Source organism: Contarinia nasturtii, unplaced genomic scaffold, assembly GCF_009176525.2.
Source record: "Contarinia nasturtii isolate CC-2019 unplaced genomic scaffold, AAFC_CNas_1.1 Cnas_scaffold_4157, whole genome shotgun sequence".
NCBI lineage: Eukaryota > Metazoa > Arthropoda > Insecta > Diptera > Cecidomyiidae > Contarinia > Contarinia nasturtii.
In genome coordinates this window covers 23,362-41,600 of record NW_022201453.1, presented here as the reverse complement: position 1 = coordinate 41,600, position 18,239 = coordinate 23,362, and the positions used below count along the sequence as shown (strand labels likewise).

At 33.6% G+C, this 18,239-nt stretch overlaps 3 protein-coding genes and 1 pseudogene across 3 annotated transcripts; 2 read left to right on the top strand and 2 right to left on the bottom strand.

Moving 5' to 3' along the window:
• Positions 1 to 6,938: 6,938 nt before the first annotated feature.
• LOC116350489 (DCN1-like protein) lies at positions 6,939 to 8,266 on the bottom strand. Its single transcript, XM_031782282.1, has 4 exons — positions 8,149 to 8,266; positions 7,417 to 7,957; positions 7,279 to 7,319; positions 6,939 to 7,163 (listed from the first exon to the last, which is right to left on the bottom strand). The coding sequence occupies exons 1-4, from the start codon at positions 8,149 to 8,151 to the stop codon at positions 7,014 to 7,016; spliced, it is 735 nt and encodes a 244-aa protein (XP_031638142.1). The 5' UTR covers positions 8,152 to 8,266; the 3' UTR covers positions 6,939 to 7,013.
• A 534-nt stretch (positions 8,267 to 8,800) lies between these two features.
• LOC116350488 (phosphoserine phosphatase-like) lies at positions 8,801 to 9,560 on the top strand (the record flags this gene model as incomplete). The annotated part of the gene is made up of 2 exons (XM_031782280.1): positions 8,801 to 9,218; positions 9,301 to 9,560. Coding segments are annotated over 2 exons (678 nt in total), but the record flags the coding sequence as incomplete, so codon positions are not given.
• A 2,935-nt stretch (positions 9,561 to 12,495) lies between these two features.
• On the top strand, positions 12,496 to 14,818 carry LOC116350490 (sestrin homolog). The gene is made up of 9 exons (XM_031782283.1): positions 12,496 to 12,529; positions 12,635 to 12,744; positions 12,818 to 13,000; positions 13,079 to 13,289; positions 13,375 to 13,496; positions 13,564 to 13,708; positions 13,778 to 14,001; positions 14,080 to 14,190; positions 14,732 to 14,818. The coding sequence occupies exons 1-9, from the start codon at positions 12,496 to 12,498 to the stop codon at positions 14,816 to 14,818; spliced, it is 1,227 nt and encodes a 408-aa protein (XP_031638143.1).
• Positions 14,819 to 17,620: 2,802 nt separating this feature from the next.
• On the bottom strand, positions 17,621 to 17,986 carry LOC116350487 (annotated as a pseudogene).
• Positions 17,987 to 18,239: the final 253 nt, after the last annotated feature.

The following is an 18,239-nucleotide window of genomic DNA, read 5'->3' as shown; positions in this document are numbered from 1 at the left end:
TGTCACAAACGCAGGCATTTGAATGGTACAAATCGTTCAAAGTTGGTCGTACATCGGTTGAGAACTTGCCTCATGCTCGTCGTCCAGCAACATCAGTAAACGACGAAAACATCGAAAAAGTGAAGAAAATTTTGCTCCAAAATCGTCGAATTACCGAAAGAGAGATAGCTGCCGAGTTTGAAATATCAAATGGATCAGTGCATAGCATCTTACGTGTTGCAGCGCGGCTTGTACCAAAATTGCTGAAGTCAACAATCTTCAGAGTGGTGCTTTCCGGATGAGCCAAACCCCAAAAAACCACGTCAAAGTCGCTCAAAAATTAAGGTAATGTTGACTGTCTTCTTTGATCATCAAGGTGTTTTACACTCGGAATTACTTCCGGAAGGTCACACTGACAACGCTCAATATTATTTGGGCGTGTTGAAGCGTTTAAGGGAGGATATTCGTCGAAAGAGGCCAGAACTATGGAAAGCCAATTCGTGGATTTTACACCACGATAATGCACCGGCCCACACATCACGTCTTGTACGCGATTATTTGAACAAAAACGTCAATATCATCCCACAAGCACCGCATTCGCCAGATATGGCTCCGGTTGACTTTTTTCTTTTCCCAAAACTTGAATTGCCTCTTCGCGGAAATCGTTTTGAGACGACTGATGTGATAAAAGAGAATTCGCAGAAGATTTCGAAAGCCATACCGAAATCGGTATATGAAAAGTAGGGTGGCCCAAATCTCTCATACATGTCATCATTGTTCCCAAGTGCCTAAAATAAATTATAGACCAAAATTAGCCAACTTGCATCATTAGATAGAAAAAATTTTTTTGGACCGACTGGCTAAAATTGTAGGGAAAATGTCATTTTTGGATCATTTTTTGACTTTCGAACGAAAAAAAGTGTATGAAGCAGATATTTTTTGAATCGAATGCACCATCATTTCTAGGGTAATTTTTTGCGCTGAATCCGAATCTGGCCTTGATTCGGATTTAGCGCCCAATTTTACCCCAGAAATGACTATTCATACCGAAGTTACTGACAAAACATACAAAAATTTCACCAAAATTGTCATACATGATCAAAATGTTGCTATTTATTACGATATTTTGCTTTTAATTCAATTTAAATTAACGCGGTTTGTTTTTTTTTTGTAATGAAAATAAATTGTTTTATTTGCACAGTCCGGTCCATATTTGAGCAGAAGGTATTAAACAATTTATTGTAAATTCTTTGTGACGCGTTCGATCAAATGTTAATAGTTTTGAAGATGCGTTGGAAATTCGCTAGGAGCTCGGAAAAATACAATAAAACTATGCAAAAACAAAGCGACAACTCTTCACCGCCAAATCGATTTCGTCCCAGTGCAATTCGTATGCAAACAATTTTAGAAAATGCAATATTTTGCAGTGTTTGCGAAATTTGTGAATTCATTATTTATTCTCAAAATATGTGTTTATATGTATGGGTGAGCCGTATGCGAACGAAGTGTGTGGACAGCGGCTACGAATTGTATGAGAGCCGAGCACGCACAGTGACGTACTCGCTATTTCTTTTATACGCAGTAGAATTCGGCTGAATCATAGCGGTTTACATATGCGTGAGCAGAAATAGCGAACATGAGAATGAATAAACGGCAATACAGATGGCACACAATACGCTATCGCAACTCATTCATTCTCATATTCGTTCTTTCTACTCTCACATATACAAGCGGCTATGCTTCTGTCGGATTTCATGCAGCGAATATGAGAAATAGCGATCACTTCAATGTGTTCGCCTCTTTTACATATAATTCGTAGCCGCTGTCCACACATTTCGTTCGCATACGGCTCACCTATACATACAAACATATTTGATGAATTTATTTATAAAATTCCGGTGGGCGCTGGTGAAGCACTTTTTGTATGGAAATATTTATTGAAAATTCAACAATACGCCACCTATTAAAGACAATAAAGATTTTCGTTACTACTGCTGTCTTGACACAGCTCTAGCGAACTATATAGCTGTATTGCAAACGTATTAGTACTGACACCGATTCTGTGTATGCGTGTGTGTTGTAAATTTTGTACAAGCAGCTACGGTTGACGACTGAGTGCAGAATTTGCAATACAAACGGACACACAAAATCAGAGTCAGTGTGTTCTTTAGTAACAAAAATCTTTATGTACACTGTGACATTCTATATTTGTAGACACACGAAAAAAGTTTATTTTTGAAAAAAATTCTCAAAAGATGGCGCGCTCGACAACGTTCAAAAACGTTCAAGTGTCAAACATCACTTATGGCATGTGTGGCATTGTTTAACGCGCCATAAGTCAAATTCTACAATGGTTACTATATTTATCATTTGTAGAATTACTATGAATTTTCGTAGTAAATTTACAAATATATTTGAAGTCTACGTGTTTGTAAAATTACTACGGAGATTCATAGTAAATTTACAAAAACGTCCAATTTTCATAATTTGTAAAATTATTATGAAATGTTGTAGTAAATTTACAAATGATGTAAATTGGACGATTTTGTAAATTTACTATGAATTTTTGACGTAATTGTACAAACATATATATTCAATAGAGGTTTTTGTAAATCTACTACAAAATTTCATTATAATTTTACAAAATGTGTAAATGTACTATGATATTTCATAGTAAATTTGCAAAAACGTCTTTTTTCATAATTTGCAGAATTACTATAAAACTTCATAGTATATTTACAAATTTTGTAAAATTACAATGAAATTTTGTAGTAGATTTACAATGATGAAAATTGGATGGTTTTGTAAATTTACTATGAAATTTTATAGTAATATTACAAATTATGAAAATAAGACTTTTTTGTAAATTTACTATAAAATTTCATAGTAAATTTACAAAAACGTCCTATCTTCATAATTTGTAAATTTACTATGAAATTTTGTAGTAAATTTACAAATGATGAAAATTGGATGGTTTTGTAAATTTACTATGAATATTCATAGTAATTTTACAAAATTTGTAAATGTACTATGACATTTTATAGTAATTCTACAAAATATGAAAATATGACGTTTTTGTAAATTTACTATGAAATACTATAGTAATTTTACAAAATTTGTAATATTACTATAAAATTTCATAGTAAATTTACAAAAACCTATATTGAATATATATTTGTAAAATTACCTCAAAAATTTATAGTGAATTTACAAAATCGTCCAATTTACATCATTTGTAAATTTACTACAAAATTTCATAGTAATTTTACAAATTATGAAAATTGGTAGTTTTTGTAAATCTACTATGAATCTCCGTATAACAATAGCATAGAAAATTCATTTTGTCTGATTTCGCGGGATCTTTTTTTTAATTCACCTACAGTTAGTTGTTCCATTGGACCAATTTTTCCTACAACCTTTAATGATAGAACGCAGTACACATAGTTTTTCAACTTGTTTGTGTATAAACAAACAAATGTCAATTGTTAATCTCATGTGTCAGATAAGCGTTCAATTTACAAACCGTTCAAAAAAAACCAACGTTCACAGAAAATTGATAGTTTTTCATTGCAATATAAATTTAATAAATTAAAATAAAATTAATGCCCCTAAATTTTCTAAAAACAATTTATTTATTTTTAAACCATTTTTTCATCGTAAATTTTGCAATTATTAATGTAAAAATATAATTATTTATTAAATGAAGTCATCAAGTTTGACATCACAAAAAAGTTTATAAACATACGTATTGCGCCATCTATCGAAATATGAGAATTGTAAATTTCGATAGTGAAAGTCGCTATGCATGAAGTCAAAAAATAACATTATTTGTTTTTTTTGATGTTTTTTTTCTGTTATTTTATTATTATTATTATTATTATTTGGAATTATGCTACCAAAAAATTGTGAAAAAGTTGTATTTAAACTGATATATTCATCATTTGTAAATTTACCCTGACTTTTCGTAGTATTTTTACAAAATGATATTGTGACTTTCATTTTGACACATTTTGTAAATTTACTACGAAAATTCAGTGTAAATTTACAAATGACTTACAACACAGTGTTCGTCGGAACATAGCGCCATCTATTGAAATAATCTTAATCTACTTAGACGAACTTTTTTGTGTGTCTATAAATATAGAATGTCACACTGTATTTTAATAGATGTCGTATTCGTTGAATCTTCAACAAAAAATCTTCGATACCAGCGCCCACCGTAAAATTCTATTGGAAATATAGATTCAGACATTTCGCAAACTCTGATATTTTCAAAAATTCTTTGGACATTTCCTTCATTTTCGTTTATTTCAGTTCAAAGTAGAAAAGAGGTTAGTGTTGATGCTTTGATGCAGATTTGTTTTTTTTTTTTGATTGGACGGTTACTCGAATTTTCATGGAATTACGAATAAAAATACATACAATTACACAAAAAATGAATTTTTTATGGAAATACAGGCATCCTTAGAATTCATCCTTGGAACTCATGGACGTAAGACGGGATTCAACCTTTTTGCTTATTTTTCACGATTTTCCATCGGAAAAGCAAGAAAAATCGATTTAATGTTTTTCCTATTTCCCTTTAGTACTGCAATATATACGTACTTTTTATAACGTATTTGTTGTTTGTACGAACAATCCGAAAATTTGATTTTCTACGAACGAACGAACAAAATGTGAATTAAAAAACGCTACGAATGAACGGTTCGTTCTTAGGTGTTCGTGGACAGCTCTGGACTGGATACCAACCCCGGACAAACATAGATACATTCGCTTCTATATAGATTACTTATTCAGATTTAAATTTGACTAATGACTCATTAGATGATTATGTGATTAGTGATGATTATGCTAATGAGAACAATGGCTGTTATATAAAGGCTGTTCGTTTGTTGGCAAGCAAGGTGGTGGTCAAGGTGTATTTATTGGGGGGATCTATTGCTCCGAAGCCGGTATTATTCATGAATTGGGACATGTAATTGGATTTGATCATGAACATAACCGGCCCGATCGTGATGAGTACATTGAAATAAAAAAAGACAATTTTAAAAATGTTTTAGATTTCAAAGAAAATTTTCGAAAATTGTCACCCAAAGCGGTATTGACACTTGGTGAACCATACGATTTTGACTCGATCATGCATTATAACCAAGTTGCTGGTTCGAAGTATTGGTTTTTGGAAAATATTATTCGGACTATGGGGCACGTTTCATACCAAGGTAAAAATTTAAAATCAGCTGACTTATTTACCGTCCTGCCAAAGAAAGGAAAGAATGGCATTGTGCCGAAACTTGGTAGAAATGTACAATTGAGTACAACTGACATCCGAAAAACAAATAAGTGATACAAGTGCCCTGAGTGCGGCCAACAAATCGCACATATCATTATCGATTATGTGAATGGTGCATCACAGTCAAGGATGGACAACGGATTCGACTTAAAATAAATGATTTAAGTATATTCGAATCGACTGACTGTAACATTGACTTTTTACAAGTTTATGACGGTTATTGGTATACGTCACCGTTGTTGGGTCGTTTCTGTGGTACTAAATTTTCAAATGATATTATTGTATCAACTGGAAATCGCATGATCGTCAATTATGTCACAAGTCACACAGAACATCGTGGTTTTGCGGCAAATTATGAGGCTTTTTTTCCATCGCAGTTGGACGATTGAAGGAATTGTAAGTTTCATAATGAGGTTGATATTTTATTATGTAGTTATTTTCATTGTTAATCGGTTCGACCGATATATTTACACATATACACACGATACAAAGCGTTCGCAGCACTGTGTATCACATCTCGTACGATCGAAAACCGTTTAATACATATGGTACGTATGCCTTATGACATGCTCTGGTTAAAATGTATATAATCTAAGAAAGTAATAATAAATTCAAACAACTTGTCCAATTCGCTAAAATTATGTTTTATATTCAATCTTTGTAGATTAAGGAGCATTTGTAAGTGGCGCACCTCACATATTGCACCTAAAGTGACCGCCAGCGTAGACAGCAGCAAAAAAGAATGTAACTTTGGTTGGCCTAGTTACTTAAAGAATATTGATTCATTTTACTATGTACAGAATATCACTATGATGATAGCAAAGATTCTCTCAACATTGCAATAAGAAAGGATTTATTTATAGAATAGAGTTAGTTTTGATTAACGCAGAGTGTAAGGTTAAAAGATAACAATTGTCAATGTATTAAATCAATCAATGGAATTTTCTATTTTTATATATTTTTTAATTTGATAACCTTCCACTCTGCGTTTATCTGGGCTTGTGACCAGCATTAAATTGCAAATCTACAATTTGATGGCCGCATTAAAAGGTTCTTCTAACTAACGTCTTATATGGTTTCCTCGTAACTCTTTTTTACCATAGGTGATGACGAGGGTTCCTAGGGATCGGATGACCCCCCTAAAATATTTTAAGGAACCCTCAACAATTTTGGAAATGAGGACCTTTTTTTTTGCTCTTCACTTTTTTTGGCCGAGAAAATTCTTTCGATTTGCTAGGGACTTTCGCCAAAAAAGTGACTTCCAAAAAAAAAATAACGATTTTATCCTCATTTCGTACAAATTGTTGACATCGTCAGGGAACCCCCATGGATTTTTCCAGGAACCCCCTACAGGATTTTGCCATAAGCCCCCCTCCCCCCTAAAAATTTTTACGTCATCATCTATGCTTTTCTACATATTTGAAATTCGGTTTGGATTTTATATCTTTTATTCTTTTAAATTCAAAACATTAAAAGATTTTTAAATATTTTCTTTATTGAAATTCGACTGTAACTAATGATAACGAAAGTGTTCGTGAAACACATTTTAACTGGTACTAACGAAAGATAACATAAAGGTTGACATCAAATAGAAATGCATTTGTTTTCGGTAATATTTTTTTCAAGTTAAAAATAGAGTTATTGCAATAACCATGGATGGATTAATCGGAGTTGATGTGTTCTTTTTCGTTGCTTCTGTTTGTCGATGTGTTCATCACCGATTGTCAGTGGTAATTTCAAATTACTAATTTGTGCGAAACCATTCGACAAAGTCGTCGATCAACACCGGCCACGCAGCTTCAGAGTCATAATTAGACATGTTGTCATCGATCTCGGTTATAAAATCTAACAGCAAATACCACACGTCCTTTTGGATCGGGCGATTGTAATTCTTCTACAATAGAAAATGATAGGAATAGAAAGAAGACGAAAAAAGTAATTAGAAAAGGGTTGAAGAAAGAGTGAAGAGGATGATGGAATCAGGTAGAAAATATGTGTGATCAACTTACCGTTAAGAATTCGCACCATTGATCAAGAAATTTAAATTGACCTGAAATTAGTGAAAAATAAGAGACAAACTCAGTAAAAAAATGTTTAAAAACATGGAAAATTCCATATGAACTTTGGACGATGCGTTGGAAAATTACCTCTGAGCAAAATGTTCCAGTATGCGATGGCCGTTTCCAGATCGATGCCTTTTTGTGCGTCGTCTTTTGCATAATTGAATGTGAAATTATAGAATTCCTTGAATTTAGTTGGAAGGTGTAATTCATTTTCCACTGCTAGTAGTTTTGATCTTAAACGATCTATACAATCAACGTCCAATTCGACAAAACCGGTGATAAATTCCTTTTTTGTGAATTCACATTGGTTTTCGGCGCGACATTTCCATGCAAAGATTAAAACTAATTTCGATGTTGGATCGAGTTGTAAATCTTCCAAAAATCGGCATACACCATCGGTTGAGGTTTTTGTCGGATCATGCGGATCTTCGTACCGTCGAAATAGCTGTCCGATTTTCGTTTCTTCCAAATAACGACTGTATCTTTCGGGATTTGTAAAATAATTATCGCTGGCCTGATCCAACATCCAATTGTTATTTTGTAGAATCAAAGTGGCCGTCTTTTCACTCGTCTGAGTAAGGGCCATGAACCTCTTCAACGTATTACGTTGCACCTTTGACTTGTTCTGTATGTGTGTGAGAAAGAGAGAAACAAAAATTTGTTTGTGTGAGAAAAAAACATATCGGACACAAAAATAATAATATTTTGATTGCTATTGATTTCAAGTGATTCCACACGCACTGGACAAATCACACAACAAGTAAAATTCCTTAACGATTTTTTCAAATTAATTTTTTTGGATTTTTAGCGACTTACCATTATTTATCAAATAATTTACGTCTTGAAATTCACAAAACTATTTTGGTTTTGGTGAGAACACACAAAATTATATCAAAAATGTCTGATGACTTTGAAAGATTTTAATGCTTACACTTTGGCTGCTGATGTTATACTGCTTGCAAATAAGTACAGCACAAAAATAATTCTGTTCTGTCATCAAGACTGGCACCAATTTGTCTCATCTGCTTAATGAGTTTCAGTTTAGTTTCGGTTCAATTTCGAATAATGACATAGCTCTGAAGTGATCAAAGAGAAATTTCGTAAATCGTAAAGTCAAATATTAAAAGATGAACACCTGTTTACATAAAATATGTCAAATGCACTTAAAAGAAATTATTCGGATTACCGGAAAAATATTCGATATTATAAGGAGTGTTTTGGTTTAGAAAGGTGGTTCATTTCTTGTGTAACTTTGTTGGCGATGACAGCGTCTGCTATTTCTCTTCTAAAAAAGTTTCTTTAATAAAAAAAAGTATTTAAAAATGGCAAAAAGCATACCAATGAGTAAGTGTGATTGGTTTTGGTATTTGTTATGCAAAAATAATTTACAAAAATATTTTCGTGTATAAATATTGCTTTGTTTATCTCATTTGCATCTTCTGTAATCTTTTTTCTTTCAGATAAATCGAAAAATGCATTCAAAGCGTCCCAAATCATAAAAAATTCGCAAATAGTATGCTTTGATGTTGATTCGACGGTGATTCGTGAAGAGGGCATTGATGAATTGGCCAAATTTTGCGGCAAAGGTGAAGAGGTAGCTCGACTCACAAAAGAAGCGATGAAAGGATCGATGACATTCCAAGAGGCGCTTCGGCTACGCTTAAATATAATAAAACCGACACAGCAACAAATTCGGGATTTCCTTCAATCACGACCAAGCACATTATCGCCGGGCATCAAAGACCTGGTTAGCCGGTTACTTGATGCAAACAAAACGGTGTACCTGATTTCTGGCGGATTCGATTGTTTAATCGAACCAGTTGCCGAAACGCTAGGCATCCCATTCGATCACATATTTGCCAATAAACTGTATTTTCATTTCGATGGTAAGTGTTACTGCATTCGCCAATCTTTTCATGCAATTTATTATTCTTATTGTCCTTTTAACCAAATTTTCTTTAATTTCAGGTGAATATGCTGGATTTGATGTGAATCAGCCAACATCGCGAACTGGCGGCAAAAGTGAAGCCATCCACATAATTCTTAAATCGTCGGAACAAGCAGGAAATGTTAATGTGACCATGATTGGTGATGGAGCCACCGACCTTGAAGCATCACCGCCGGCCAACAATTTCATTGGGTATGGGGGCAACGTGATAAGAGAAGAAGTACGAGAGCATGCCACATTTTATGTCACCGATTTTCAAGAATTGATTAACGATTTTTAGTCAACAGCTAACAAGTCGAAGAACTTATTTTGGAAAATGTCATAAATGTGATTTGAAGGAAATTAGTCAACACTATTCATCTACTAATTATCATTTGCCATTTTATGACACATGCTTTTCACATTTAACCGAAAAGTTTCTAAATATGTTTTTTTGCATTTTTTTACCTCTTTATCTCATTAAAACTATTACTTTGGATGCAAATCAAAAATAAACATTTCAATTACGAAATTCGGCAATCTTTTCTCTACAGAGAAAATCAACTCGTTCATCATTTTTACATTTCAATACATTTACCTAATGAAATAGCTCTGAAGTTGCTGATGTAGTGCTATTTGCAAATTCCAAATGAGTTTCAGTCTAGTTTCGGTTCAATTTCGATCATTGACATAGGTCTGAAGTTGGCGATCAAATGTAGGCTGTGACTAATTCCATGCTGAGAAAATTCTCTTGTTCTTCCAGAGACAATGTAATTAGAACTGTAGTTTAATATCGTATCTCGCGTTGAACACACGTGCTACAACTTAACTTGTGTCTCTTGAAAAAATATCAATTTGTGTGATCCTAATTCGTAATATTATAAGTTCCAAATTTTTTTGTTTTATAAGTTCCAAATATTATGAAATTATATTGATTGTGAAAGAAACTGTGAACAAACATCGACGAAAGGAGTAAAGCTAACAGAAGAAAAAGGAATTGAATGAACTCCAATTGCGAGACGCCGGAAAAAGTAGTAAAACATTTTTACATTTTTCTTTTTTGAGGTAAGTTTTCCTTCAGTTCATATAATATGAAAATGTCCAATTTTTGGCACAAAATAAAATACTATATTCTTTCCAGTGGCGTACCTACGGGGGGGTTTGGGGACAACGCCCTCCTCTCCCCCCATTGAGAATCAGCGTACACTAGATAAATCGATTATTAGGAATTCAAAAATACAGAAAAAAAATTCAGCTCGCTTCGCTCGCAAACCTTTCTTGCTCTACTACCTTATTTCCAGTATTTTATTTCTTTGTTACTCCATGATTGAAATAAATATAACTTAAAATTTAAATTATTTTAAACACTCTTTATACCCAACATTTATCTACAAGCCAAATAAATATATTGCTTATCAAGTTTGCTCAACTGTTGGAATTATCTTGATAATATCTTGTTACCACAAAAACTATATGATATGTGAAAGGGTGAGAATTGAAGTAATATTAAATATCCATTAATATTCAATTCTTCAAAACTTTAAGTCAAATAGTTCAGTAAAACATATAACTATCTATTACAGTAGGCCTTGGCCACAATCAGTCATTCACTCATTTTTTTGAAGGAGCGAATAATTTGTTTTTATTAGATATACTATATAATACTGGAACCAAGAATTTTAATGCACTTCATCATTTAAAAAATAACTATTTTTGGCCGTCTTGCCATTATTAATAGTCTTCAATCAAAAATGTGTTTTCTGGGTGTCTTTGGGGCCAGGGAACACAAATCTAGCATTTTTTCGATGTCCTAATGTATGTGCGTGGTACCTTGTGCACACAAACAAGTATTCGAGAACGTTTACTCGCACTTACGGTGTTAGTAGAGACTTTACCCCTCAAAATGAGTTACGTGCTTTATTTTACTCTATTTTTGGTGTTAGTTTCATCGAACGTATGTGACGATACACTCAGCATAAATCATATTCGTTAGCGTATACACAGACTCATATGCACGCAACGAAACATAACTCGTTGACCGCATGCGGCAACGTACAGATGTACTACACATGTATCTCTTTTTTCACTGTGATGCGTTTACTTCGATGAAACTAGCACTAAAAATAGAGTTAAATAGAGTGAGTAACTCATTTTGAGGGGTAAAACCTCTACTAACACCGCAAGTGCGAGTAAGCGTACTCGAATACTTGTTTCTGTGTACCCTGTACGCTGTACGCAAAAATTTGTTAACACGATAACTTTCAAACAAGAAAAGTAATTCAAAATCTGACTTCACAGGATGATTGGGGGTGTCGAGGAAAAGAAACCATGATTTTGAGCGACTTTGGTTGATAGAGTGAAGTGTCATGTCTGGTATGATGCCCATGGCCATCCATGGGAAAAATTCAATTTTTCTTCCAAAAGTGATATTTAATGTATACTTAAACACTCAAAAATATGTATTGGGGGGTTTTTGGGTACGAGAAAACCGAATATGACGTTAGTGACGAAATTTTCAGATGATTACGATATCATATAGGCATGGCTCCAATACAAAAATTCCCATTTTTAGTAGTTTTTGTATGAAAAGTGCATCAAAAATTATTTTTATCGTAAAACTAATGTCAGATCCAGTTTTCTCGTGAATTTTTTGAGTAAAGGATTTGTAATAAATGCATGTTGTGGATCACAGTGCGGAAAAGTTCATCTTACGGATGTAAGACATTTTATTTTTTCTTCGAATTTTATAGTTTTTATTGGGCTGAAGTTTGAATGTGAGTTGGGGGTCATTTTTTGCTTCTCAATTTTCTCAAAAATGAAATGGAGGTTTACACTAGATAGAATAGCCTTTCGGATATAATTTTCTTTCGATTTGCTAGGGCTTTTGACGAAAAAAAAAATAAAACCCCCCCTAAAGCTGACCTCTAGGAACGCCGCTGATTCTTTCTATATTTCATTCAATTCTTCAAAAAGAATTTGTTTTGGAAAGTTTTTGCAAATTTCCGAATGTGCCCTTTAGATACAAATCTACATAAAAAAAACATTTTTGAGATTGTGTAAATTCACTTTCGGTGAAAAAATATGGAAATTCCATTCTATTTTCAGATGAAAGTGATCAACATAAATGCGCACGTATCACATTGCGGAAAAGTTCGTCTTCCTGCTCTTTAATTTTTTCACTAAATTCATAGTTTTCTTTTCTTTTTTCCACACAGTACGGTCTTAAGCAGTATTTTATGGATCAAATTGAATTGGACCATGTTACACAAGGTATGTATCAACTTTGAATCGTTAAAATAGATTCAATATTGTTTATCCTAAAAATGAATGAAAAATTCAAAATTTTTTAATCGTCATCTGAATTTTACTTTCAAGTCATCGCCTATCATCCAAGTTATTTGGAGCACTTTTTGAAGATTCAAACATTTATTATGTACGCTGATGGACCATTACCGAATGAATATCGACACTACCTCGCAATCATAGTAAGTTTTTGAATGCGATTAAATTGCGGCTAAATGCAAAACATTCACCCGCCTGATTTTTTTTTCACTCTAGGCTGCTGCACGTCATCAATGCGTTTATTTGGTGAATTTGCATAAGAAAGAGTTTCTCGATCAGAATGGGGATCCGAACTGGTTGAACGGTTTAGATTTTATACCACCAAAACTGCGTGCCATTTATAATATAAACAAAATACTTGCACACCGGCCATGGCTGCTGACTAAGGAACACATCGAGGTGAGTGACACTGTTTTTGTGGAAAATTCAAAATTGATTGTGGATGTAATAATTCAATTTATTTTTGTGTGCCAACAGCGCTTGACCAAAGGACCGAACAATTGGTCATTATCCGAATTAGTGCATGCAATTGTGTTGCTATCCCATTTTCATTCATTGTCATCGTTTGTGTTTTCATGCGGTTTAACACAAGAATTGGATCCAACATCTAATCAAAAATACAGTAAAAATGTGCAAAAACCAAGCGACATCTCATCACCGCCAAATCGATTTCGTTCCAGTTTAATTGGTATGCAATTTTTTCTAGAAAATACAATATTTTGTCAGATTTTTAAATATTGTTTTGAATTTTTCTTCATTTTCGTTTATTTCAGGTCAACGTAGACAAGAGGTTAGTGTTGATGCTTTGATGCAGCGCATGCGTTCATTGTCTCTGAAGCAGGATGAATGCAGTGAAACTGAATTAAACGATCGCTTTAAAACGGTCGAAATACAGGTACTCTCGCCTCTTTTCCTTTTGAAAATCGAATTTGTCTTCAAAAATTTCCATGTTATCATTGCAGGCACACGAATTACCTGATACCATAAAAGAGTTAATTATCGAGATACCCGAAAATATCAATCATTTCATCGATGATCCATTGTTTACATATCAAGAGTTTACACGACGTGGCGTCGAAAATGTGCCGGGCACATTCCGCGTACAAGGTATGCAAACAACTTGAAAAAGCAACACTTTGCCGGAATATTTAATGATTTTTATCTCTTTTCTTCAAGATTATTCATGGGATGATCACGGTTTTTCATTAGTAAATCGTCTATACAACGATGTTGGCGATTTATTGGATTTGAAATTTCGATCTGCATACAATTTAACGTATTTTACAATGGCCGATAAAACCAATGTCGATACATCGAAATTTCGTCGTGCCATTTGGAATTATATTCAATGCATCTATGGCATTAGACACGATGACTACGATTATGGTGAAGTGAATCAAGTGAGCTTTTATTTTTTTTTAAATGACCAATTTTGCTCGGGTTTTATTCGTTTTACTAATTTGATTTTTGAATTGCAGCTGTTAGAGCGGTCATTGAAAATATTCATCAAGACTGCATGCTGTTTTCCGGAGCGCATCACCAAGAAAGATTACGACAGTATTTTAACGGAATTGAAACACAGTGAAAAGGTATGTTAAATGCACAACCATATACAGGTGTTCGTTCATTGCAATACATTAATTCTAGAGTTTCACTCGGTGCTGATGTTGACAGCGGTTGACTGAAAATTCAGTCAAGTGTTCATATGATAATGTTCGTTCATTGATTTTATATGAGCATTGCTTTTGATGTTGGCAATTCAGAAAAGTTTGACAGTTTACATTTTTGGGAGGTAGCTTGGTGTCAGATAATTGATGACAAAAAAAAAGGTTTTCACTTCAAGACCTGTTAAAAAAATCTCAATTTGTAAAAGAGTACTTTTCAAACTCCTTGTCAAAAAGTTATTTATATGAGTGAGATAGACTCATGGGATGACAGAGAGGACGCGCAAACACTCCTCGCCGCACCTAAGCTCACATGGAGTCCTTCAAACTCCTGCTTGTCGCTTCCATATACAAAATCAATGAATGAGATGCTTGCATTTTTCAAATGAATGAGTCAAACGGTTATAAACGGATAAATTTGTCAAATTAAGTTCGGATTTTTTTCACATTTCTTTTTTTTTTGCAGGTTCACATAAATTTAATGATACTCGAAGCCCGAAACCAAGCAGAACTATTGTATTCATTGCGCGAAATCATGAGATACATGACGTGATTCGCAATTACAACAACTGATAATTTGAAGGACATATTTTTGAAAATGTCATAAATGTGATTTGAAGAATATATTTGTATATTGTTATGTATCACACAATCAAATAAACATTAACATTCAAATAATAGCATCTTTTGTATAGATTTTTACTTTTCCGCACACACCTAGTGTGTAAGGAGAAAGTATTGCAATGGGTCAAAATTTACGAAACCTCAAAAACATGTTTTCTGGAAGTTTCTGAGGTCAGAGAACCCGAATCAGGCCGTTTTGAGCATGGTTGTTGTGGGTCTGTTCCATGTTGTACGTTGTACGTCGTACGTCATACGTTGTCCTCTGTACGCAAAATTTGTCCATCGATTATATCAACCCCCAAAAAAGTTATTTAAAATCTGACTTCACGGGATGATTATGGGGCCCAGGGAATAGAAATCATTAGCTTTTGAGCGACTTTGGTTGATGGAAACGAATTTCATGCCTGGAGTGATACCTATGGAAAAGAGTCCAATTTTCGTCCAAAAGTCATACTTTATGTAGACTTAAACACTCGAAAATATGTATTGGGGGGTTTTTTGGCACGAGATTTTTGATACAGTTTCCTTGAAAAAATCACAAAAGAATTGAATTTTTGTATGGGAGCCATGCCTGTATGCTACCTCAATGACGTGAAAATTTGCACAGACTATTTTTTACATAAAAAAATAACATTCTGAAAGTTTGAAGAGATTTCAATCAAAATTGGGGGTACCTCCCATACAACATTTTCAGTTTTTGGCTCAAAAACGAATATTTTGTATGGGAGGTACTCTTAATTTTGGTTGACATTTCTCCAAACCCTCCGAATGTTATTTTTTTGTGAAAAAACAACCCGTGCAAAGTTTCACACCATTAAGGTAGCATACAGACATGGCTCCCATACAAAAATCCAAAGAGGAATTGTCAAAACTCCCCAACATTTATGTGTGCGTGAACATAATATGTTTTTATACGAATGAATAAAGGTTGACATATAACTAACCGGGGATTGCGTTGACATATTTATATGTAAACGTCAGTGGCATCTAAACCGAAAACGCCATCTTTGGTTACACAGCAGTAGCTATTTCTGTGAAAAAATGTTCACTTTAATTTAAAATAAAATAAAAGTATTTAATTTTAATCCCACATTTTTTTTGAAAAAAATCCTTATTTAAATCATTGAAACCATATTAAAAATCATTTGTTGATACAAAATTCATTTTATTATTAATTGCCATCGATTTGAAAGAGCGAAATTGACAGTACACTGTAGAGATTAAAGAAACAATACATACACAAGCATCACATGTACGCTTAAATTGGTCATCACAGAAACGAAGCTGAGCATGCGCACATGTATTAGTATTTTCATACACAGCATGTTTCGTTCTTCTGTTATAAAGTGTGATGTTTGTCTGTATATATTGTTTCTATATGTTTTACTCCATAAAATCGACGACAATTAAAAAAATGAATTCAAAAAAATTGTTTCATGTTTTGTTTTAATAGGATTTTTCAAATAGTCGGGACTAGACTTGAAACCTTTTTGAATGTATATTAAACTATTTAATTTGAACCAATCAATTGGTTGGTTAAAAAATTCGCAACAGATGGGGAATAAGAGATGGCATTGTCGTAGATTTGGGAACGGACAATAGTCATCATATTACCGGGCTTCATATAACCAACTTCATGCTAGTGCTATGAATTAAATTTTGTGAATTGATGGAAATTGTGAAAATTAAATAATAAGTGAATGTTTATTAAAATATTGCTAGTACAAAAAATGTTTAAAAATTTATTTTATTCTAAACAGATTAAAAAATTCCAAAATAATTAGTTCATTTTTCGAAATATCATAGAATTTTCAAACATTATTTTCATTCCGAATCTACTAGTAGCATGAAGTTGGTTATGAATGGTTCGGTCGAACAGCTGTTTTTTGACATTTTGTTTTGTTTGTGTGTGAGTAAAAGAGTATAAGAAACTGCGTTAGGGACTTTATAAAGGCATTTGACATTACCTCTTTGTTGTGACTTTAGTTATGAAAAGTGCTTCAAAAATAATGTTTATGGCAAAATTAACGTCAGACATATTTTTTATAGTGTTTTGTTAGAAAATAGAAAACTTTCAAATATCGTACAAATGGGTTCATCATGAAAGTGTGAAAAATATTTTCTCGGGTACTTCTGCTATTAAATTAAAGAATATTTCGTTGCCAAAGTTAAAACATATTTTTTGGTCTCGAACTTTACGCCGCTTGAAAGGCTTGAAAATTCGAACAAATATTATTTTGAACTTTCTTAATGAAATACGCAAATACCACCGTGCGACAAAGTTTGTCTTACTCCCGTAAGACTCTTTATTTTCTATTCTCTTACCAAACAATTTACAATTGAATGATTACAATACTTTAATCTACATAGTGGTGTGTGCGGAAAAGTAAAAATACGTCAAGCACCAAACCAGGTAAGAAATTATGCCATTTAACTATTTGAATGTGTCTATATGTAACGAACCAAAATCATCTCGATGCTCATCAAAACTATTCAACAAAATCGAAGCTGTTGTCTATATGCGCACATAAAAAAGAAATCAAGTCGTTAGGAAAACGAGCAAAAACTAAAAAAGAACAAAAGTGGAAAATCGAAACAAATCGACCATATTGAAAACGACACAGTAGCAAATGATCCAAAATGTTTTGGTGTTCAGAAGTCAGAATCAAAACCGAAAAAAATAATAATCCGAACCCCAGGAACCCTCGTTGTCTTCTATGGTTGCATTTATTTATTTATTATATTTGGTCAAAAATGCGTCCATGTGCTTTACGAGTGTTTCGGTGTCTTCAAGGGTGACAGCATTATAAAGAGATGCACGAATACCACCAACCGATCGATGTCCTTTGAGTTGAAGCATCCCAATTTCTTGAGCTTCTTTCGAAAATTCCGCTTTCAAAGCCTCATCACCATCTCGCCCACCGACACGGAAGACTACAGTCATTCGACTATGATTTCCCGATTGGACAACTGTAAAATCAGTTTGATTTTTCGATTTGATCGTATATCGATTGGGATTTTTATGTGAATTCTCGTACATTGCTTCGCTGCAACCTGATCTCTTGATCAACTCCAGCACTTTGCTACAGAGTATCATGATTTGCTGCTGCTCAGCATATAGCTGAGAGCTGAGAAATGCTGAGCTCGTGCGGCTAACGCATACGAAACGGATGCACGATACATATTCCCCTTTCGCTTCGTATGTGCTGCCGTTGACGCTATTGCCATTACAACGGTTACACACTATACCAGCGAACATACGAAGTGAAAGGGGAATATTTATCGTGCATCCGTTTCGTATGCGTTAGACGTACACTTTCAGAATATATGAAAGACTGAGAACAAAAACA

Bases quoted from the DNA above. Each gene is read 5' to 3' on its own strand.
- LOC116350489 (XM_031782282.1), bottom strand. The intron at 7,320-7,416 runs GTAATTTTCCAA...CACTAATTTCAG, and splicing joins CTGGAACATTTTGCTCAGAG to GTCAATTTAAATTTCTTGAT. The intron at 7,164-7,278 runs GTAAGTTGATCA...TTTCTATTGTAG, and splicing joins AATGGTGCGAATTCTTAACG to AAGAATTACAATCGCCCGAT.
- LOC116350490 (XM_031782283.1), top strand. From the start codon at position 12,496: ATGGATCAAATTGAATTGGACCATGTTACACAAG. The intron at 13,001-13,078 runs GTGAGTGACACT...GTGTGCCAACAG, and splicing joins TGACTAAGGAACACATCGAG to CGCTTGACCAAAGGACCGAA. The intron at 14,002-14,079 runs GTGAGCTTTTAT...TTTGAATTGCAG, and splicing joins ATTATGGTGAAGTGAATCAA to CTGTTAGAGCGGTCATTGAA.